The sequence below is a fragment of the Macaca thibetana genome, chromosome 13, assembly GCF_024542745.1.
Source record: "Macaca thibetana thibetana isolate TM-01 chromosome 13, ASM2454274v1, whole genome shotgun sequence".
Lineage (NCBI taxonomy): Eukaryota > Metazoa > Chordata > Mammalia > Primates > Cercopithecidae > Macaca > Macaca thibetana.
This window is the reverse complement of record NC_065590.1, coordinates 51,632,926-51,640,411: the sequence shown is the minus strand read 5'-3', so window position 1 is coordinate 51,640,411 and position 7,486 is coordinate 51,632,926. Positions and strand designations below refer to the sequence as shown.

Sequence of the window (7,486 nt, the reverse complement as noted above, 5' to 3'; positions counted from 1 at the left end):
CCTCACTAACATGGTGAAACCCCATCTCTACTAAATACAAAAATTAGCCAGGCGTGGTGGCGGGCACCTGTAATTCCAGCTACTTGGAAGGCTGAGGTGGGAGAATCACTTGAACCAGTGAGGTGGAGGTTGCTGTGAGCTGAGATTGCATCACTGCACTCCAGCCTGGGTGACAAGACTCCATCTCAAAACAAAAACAAAAAATGAAAAACAAATGAAAAAACCCCTGAATATATGACTCTATTCATTAATTTAGTGGTCTAGGTAGACCCAGAAAATTAAGTGTGATTTAAAGAACAACTCAGGGCAGGTCTTGCTCACCTGACCTCCTTCTGCACGCTTCCTGAATTGCAGTAATTGTGGCTCTCAGGAGTTACACATTGGGAGTTTATAGCACAGCCTGGGGCTCAGCTGTGTCTTCTGTAAACAGTGCTTGTCCAAGGTAAAGCTTCCTTATAACCACAGAATTTTAAATGGGTGTTTTAAAGTCAATGGAAAAGAAAAAAAACATGCTCCTTCTCTGCTTAACCCAGTTGTCGTCTACTGTGTAGGTTTTGTTCACATTGCGTGAAACTAGTGTTTTCCCAGGCAGGCAAGCAATGTGTTTACCTATTTTATGGTTTAATTAGAAGGAAACTGGGGCCGGGTACGGTGGCTCACGCCTGTAATCCCAGCACTTTGGGAGGCCGAGGCGGGCGGATCATGAGGTCAGGGGTCTAGATCATCCTGGCTAACACGGTGAAACCCCATCTCTACTAAATAATATAAAAAATTTGCCGGGCGTGGTGGCGGGCGCCTGTAATCCCAGCTACTTGGGAGGCTTAGGCAGGAGAATGGCGTGAACCCAGGAGGTGGAGCTTGTAGTGAGCTGAGATTGTGCCACTGCACTCTAGCCTGGGTGACAGAGCGAGACTCCATCTCAAAAAAAGAAGGAAATTGTATTATGTATGACCAGTTAACTAGTTATTGCCTTTTTTTTTTTTTGAGACAGGTTTCACTTTTTCCTCCCTTCCTTTCTTCTTTCCTTTCCTCCTTCCTTCCTTCCTTCCCTCCCTTTTTCCTTTTTTTTTCTTTCTTTCCTTTTTATTTTTTGACAGCGTCTCCATCTGTCGCCCAGGATGGAGTGTAGTGGTGTGATCTCGGCTCACTGCAACTTCTGCCTCCCTGGTTCAAGCGATTCTCCTGCCTCAGCCTCCCGAGAAGAGAGACTATGGGTATGCACCACCACGCCCAGCTATTTTTTGTATTTTTAATGGAGACAAGAGTTCACCATGTTGGCCAGGCGGGTCTCAAACTCCTGACCTCAGGTGATTCGCCTGAGGTGGCGTGAACCCGGGAGGTGGAGCTTGCAGTGAGCCGAGATCACCCTACTGCATTCCAGCCTGGGTGGCAGAGAGAGACTGCATCTCAAAAAAAAAAAAAAAAAAAAAAAGAAAATTTGTCTATTAAATTTGAAAATTAAAAATTATATTCTGCAAATTTGGGCAAAAATATAGTAAAGTAGATTAATTCATACATTGCTAATTATACATTAGAATAATTTTTGGAAAGCAATTTAGAACATCATGATTCATTAACAACAAGGATGTCCACCATATGGAAATGGTTAAGAAAATTATTAGATTGGTGCAAAAGTAATCGCGGTTTTTGCCCTTGAAAGTAATGGCTAATATCAGCAGGGCTCAGTGGCTCTGGGCACTTTGGGAGGCCGAGGTGGGCGGATCACTTGAGGTAAGGAGTTCAAGACCAGCCTGGCCAACATGGTGAAACCCCATCTCTACTAAAAATAGAAAAATTAGCCAGGCATGGTGGTGTGCGCCTGTAATCCCAGATACTTGGGAAGCTGAGGCAGGAGAATCGCTTGAATCTGGGAGGCAGAGGTTGCAGTGAGTGAAGATCATGCCACTGTACTCCAGCCTGGGTGACAGAGAGCAACCCTGTCTCAAAACAAAAACAAAACATAATAGCTAATATGATCCAGCTACACAATATATATTAAAGAAAGACACTGTGGCAACAGAGGAAAATGCTTATAAGTAATAAAAAGGCAGGACACAAAATTTAATATGTAGGAAGTTTCAACTATCTGAAAAAATCATTATGTATAGTCAAAATAGCAAGAATAAAGGAAACAAGACTGGAAAGCTTGCCACCAAAATGGCAATAACATTGCATGAACACCATGAAAGTCTGAATGATCTTTCTCCACTTTCCTGTTTTCTAAATCCTCTGTAATGTGGTATGTCGCTTTTGTTGTTGATCTGAATTTAGTAGACCATGGGAAGTGTGGCCTGTTGATTCTATAATCAGAGATCACAGAATTAGATGGAGTTTTTGAAGGGAAACCATGATTTAATAATTAAAGAGGTAGGTTAAACTGAGACATTTTAATATTGTGCTATCCAAGGCCAATTTTGGGTGAAACTGTGAGGTTGACTTTGAATTCCTCCTCTTTTGTAGCTTCCTCCAGGGCTGCGGGTAAGGACTAAGACATTTTACTGTGTCTTAAGAGGGTTCCTTCTCCCCCCGTTCAGTTTGCACCCCAGAAATGACCCATTCACACTAAGGTTAAATGTCCCTAGGTATATCTACCTGTTATCTGGGATTTGAGCCTTAATCTAAATTCATAAATGAACTCCTAAGGTGGAATTCCAGGACTCACACATGTGGGGAGTGTGTCCCAGGATAGCTGTGTTTGAAATGCTTGTTCCCCGCTGCCATAAAGAAACAGCACTTGAACATTAATTTATTTAGTAAGGCTATTTTTACTTCTGCAGAAAGGGTACACTCACCAGCAGTTTTGCCAGAAGAGTACACCCAGCAAAGGTGACAGCGTCATTTATAACCTGACACATCCACTCTACTGGTGTGTCCAGTTTCCATTGGCTGGAAAGGGAGGTCACATTCTGTATTTGCCCCAATTGGCTAGCAACTTAGAACTTTTTAAAAGAGGCAAAGGTAGAGGAGAACAAAGGAAGGAGGAAGTAACTTATGGAATGCTGAGAAAGATAAGAACACTTTTTTTTTTTTTTTTTTAAGACAGAGTCTCACTCCGTCGCCCAGGCTGGAGTGCAGTGGCGCGATCTCAGCTCACTGCGAGCTCCACCTCCCGGGTTCACGCCATTCTCCTGCCTCAGCCTCCCGAGTAGCTGGGACTACAGGCGCCCGCCACCTCGCCCGGCTAATTTTTTGTATTTTTAGTAGAGACGGGGTTTCACTGTGTTAGCCAGGATGGTCTCGATCTTCTGACCTCGTGATCCGCCCGTCTCGGCCTCCCAAAGTGCTGGGATTACAGGCTTGAGCCACCACGCCCGGCCAAGAACACTTTTAAATAGGGAAGAGGAATACGCTATGACCTAATGCTTGCTTGGACCAATATAAGCATGCCAGGGCAAATATTTAGGCTAAATTGTGGAAGTTAAGAACTTAAAGCACATTAATTTCTTTATTACGGCTAGCAGATATTTAAAAATGTTAGCACGGGTCTTTGAATAAATTTTGCATCTAAGATAAGTTACTATTTATTCCTAAGGAAAGTCTTTGAAGAGGAACTGCTACTTTACTTTTTATAGCTGAAAACACCAAGATAGCTTAAAACTACCTGGAGGTAGTCAAACTACCTTGGAAAAAGGTGAGTCATAGTGGCACAGTCAATTATTCTTAGATCAATAATAAGAACTGTCAGAAAGGGTAAAATGTAAAATTATAATTTACAATAAAAGTTGAAAAGCCTTAGAACAATGTGGATCTGGGCCCCCTCCACACTCCCTAATCTGGGAGTTACTATGTGGGTGTGATTGACTAATGATTATTTATTTATTTTTAGAGACAGGGTCTCATGTTGCCTAGGCGGGTCTCAAACTATGGGCTCTGAGCGATCCACCTGCCTCAGCCTCCCAAAGTGTTGGGATTACAGACGTCAGCCACCGTGCACTGCCTACCTGCGGTTTAAACAATAAAAGCGGCCGGAAGCGGTGGTTCAGGCCTGTAACCCCAACACTTTGGGAGGTTGGAGGATCGCTTGAGCCCAGGAGTTCGTGACCAACCTGGACAACAAGGCGAGACCCTGTCCCTACAAAAAGTACAAAAATTAGACGGGCGTAGTTGCTGGCGCCAGTAATCCCAGCTACTTGGGAGGCTGAGGCGGGAGAATCACTTGAGCCCGGCAGGCGGAGGTTGCAGTGAGTCGCGATCGCGCCACTGCACTCCAGCCTGGGTGACAAAGCGAGGCTACGTCCCGAAAAACAAAAAAAACCCCAAAACTCCCAAACCCTCAACAGAAGATACGGCGATCTGGGAAACCTGAAGTGGGATCAGGGAGGGCTGTGAGATCGCAGGCCCCGCCGCAGCAAGGCGCCTGATGAGAGCTCCCGCAGGCCTTCGCAAGTCGGTGCCCTCAGCTTACGATGTTCAGGGACCAGTGGGCGAGGCGCTCGGACAGGGCGGACCCGCCTCCAGCAGGCACCAGCACCACGCTGCCGGCATCGGCCGAGATCCCTCCTGGCAGTTCCGCCTCAGGCTCCGGTCTGCGCAGCCGCGGGAAGCAGTGCCCAGTTTTTCCGCCCATCGCCACGACAGCGACTGCATGGCGGGCGCAGAGTTGCGGGCGGCGCTGGAGCAGCGGCTCGGTTCCCTGGCCATCCACACCGAAGTCGTGGAGCACCCTGAGGTGAGACCCCTAAAAGTGACCGCCGAGACAGGCCCAGCGGGGTGGGCTGTGCTGCACGTCCGTCGGGCTAAGATCAGGTGTCTCAAGGTCAATGTACCGTGAGAACTTCGCTCCTGGAATATTTCCCCGGTCTCAAAATACGAAGGTAACCCTGCAGGGACAGCAGAGGACTTACGTCTTGGGACCATGAGGTTACTGCAAGGAAATCTTTCCTCTTGGGAGTGATTTGCTTACATTCCGTGTTAAGAACTAGCACAACATACGGAGGACTATGCATCTTAAATCGGTCTGGCGTGTTGGGTCAGTCTGTCCACTTTTTGTGTAGATAAAATAAGCAAGTGGTTAACACTGTGTTCAGTAGGTACGACGTATCGGGCACCATACATAAAGCAGGACACTGAGGTTCAGAGTGATATTTTTCTACCGTGGTCAGGGTTGATCACAAAGCATGCAGCATGGCAGAAACCACAACCCCTAAAAGTGCTTACCAAAACTGACAGGCCTGTATTTTCATAAATTGTAACATTTGTTATGTTTTGATAGGAAATCTTCCTTGCATTTATTTATCTATTTGTGACGGAATCTCTCTCTGTGGCCCAGGCTGGAGTGCAGTGGCACGATCTCGGCTCACTGCAACCTCTGCTTCCTGGGTTCAAGTGTTTCTTCTGCCTTAGCCTCCGAATAGCTGGGACTACAAGCGTGCTGGCTAATTTTTGCATTTTTAGTAGATACGGGGTTTCACCATGTTGGCCTGGCTGGTCTCGAACTCCTGACCTCAGGTGATTCTCCCACCTGGGCTTCCCAAAGAGCTAGGATTACAGGCGTGAGCCACCGCACCTGCCCGGCCACTTGCAGATATTTCACAGAACGAATGTGTAACTTGAGTGGTGCAAGGACATGAAGTTTACCCAAGGCTTAACAGTTAATAATGGCTAAATATGGTGATCTTCAAAGAGTAGAGAAATATAACGTTGGTATTCCTCACCTTCACAAATACAACATCAAAACCGTAATCATTTTCTCTGACTTTCCTCCCTCCCATATAGTCCTATATTCTCCCCCTTCTTTATGTGTGCGTATGCCAGCTTTTCTGATGTTGTTAGTCTGGGTTCTTACTGCCTCCCCACTCACCTTCTTTGTGGTTACATATTTGTAGAATGGAGGTTGTCACATGGTCTGGACATAAGGGAATGCTAAGGAATAGGAGTCTAGAACTGCTGTAAACTTTCCGTACTGAAAGCTTAAATTCAGAAATAACAAAAAGCTGCTGAGGAGGACTTGGCCAGTACACTGGAATAGAAAATTGACCAAAGAAACTGCCTGAGGTCCTGAGATGAGGAAATGAGATGGCATGGGCTTATAAGTAATTATTTGGTAATGGGGTGAAGATGGGTCTTTAACAGTGAAATTCAGGGCGATGAGCACTCCCTAACCTTGCTGTTTTCACCCAGCAAGCAAAATAGGTATAAATGTGTGCATATGTAAACATGCATATTACTTTATTTTAAAACTTATTATGTGATATTTTATAGGTGTTTACAGTTGAAGAAATGATGCCTCATATCCAACATTTGAAAGGAGCACATAGTAAGAACCTATTTCTTAAAGACAAAAAGAAAAAGAATTATTGGCTGGTGACAGTTCTTCATGATAGACAAATTAATTTAAATGAGCTTGCCAAACAGTTAGGTGTTGGGAGTGGAAATCTGCGATTTGCTGATGAAACAGCCATGCTAGAAAAACTAAAAGTTGGTCAAGGCTGTGCCACACCCTTGGCACTTTTCTGTGATGATGGAGATGTGAAGTTTGTTCTGGATTCTGCTATTCTCGAAGGTGGACATGAAAAGGTGTACTTTCATCCAATGACCAATGCTGCAACCATGGGATTGAGCCCTGAAGACTTTCTCACATTTGTGAAGACGACAGGACATGATCCCATAATACTAAATTTTGATAAAAACAACTAAATGGGCCAATGTTTAGAATAAATTTCTTTCTGAAAGCTGTTTTTCTTATTTGTAATTTATAAAAAGCATTGAAAGCGTAAGAATATTTGGTACACTTAGTTTGGTGACTATCTAAACCACTTCAGGAGGAATATAGTATTTCATCTTAAAAGAGCTTTTTTTTTTTTTTTTTTTTTTTTTTTGGTGAGACGAAGTTTCGCTCTTGTCGCCCAGGCTGGAGTGCAGTGGTGTGGTGTGATCTTGGCTCCCTGCAACCTCTGCCTCCCGGGTTCAAGCGATTCTGCTGCCCCAGCCTCCGAAGTAGCTGGGATTACAGGCGCACACCACCACTCCCAGCTAATTTTGTAATTTTAGTAGAGATGGGGTTTCACCATGTTGGCCAGGCTGGTTTCAAACTCCTAACTTCAGATGATCCACCCACCTCGGCCTCCCAAAGTGCTGGGATTACAGGCGTGAGCCACTGTGACTGGCCCTATAAAAGAGCTCTTTTTAAAAAGATGTATGGAGGTACTTTTAGTCAGCTCCGAGATACAGTTTTCCATCTCCCATGATAACAACTTATTACAGGAATGCCTCCAACAATTAAAAACACTTCTAAGATTAACTAGCTTACATCTTTAGGGTGCTTATTGTACTTGAAAAAAACAAGTTGTAAAACAGTATGTATAAAAGTATGATAGTGTGCATAATACAGGGAAAAAATCAAAAGGAATATAGGAATTATTGTTGAGGCCAGGTGTGGTGGCTCCCACCTGTAATCTCTGCTTTCGGAGGCTGAGGCAGGAGGATCAGTTGAGGCCAGGAGTTCCAGACCAGGCTGGGCAACAAAGTGAGAGAACCCCCTCTCTAC

The 7,486-nt window shown here is 44.8% G+C and overlaps 1 protein-coding gene across 1 annotated transcript; it reads left to right on the top strand.

The window, feature by feature from the left end:
• Window positions 1-4,205: 4,205 nt before the first annotated feature.
• Window positions 4,206-6,665, top strand: LOC126934153 (putative prolyl-tRNA synthetase associated domain-containing protein 1). Its single transcript, XM_050754688.1, has 2 exons — window positions 4,206-4,669; window positions 6,202-6,665. The coding sequence occupies exons 1-2, from the start codon at window positions 4,361-4,363 to the stop codon at window positions 6,634-6,636; spliced, it is 744 nt and encodes a 247-aa protein (XP_050610645.1). The 5' UTR covers window positions 4,206-4,360; the 3' UTR covers window positions 6,637-6,665.
• The last annotated feature ends 821 nt before the right edge of the window (window positions 6,666-7,486 follow it).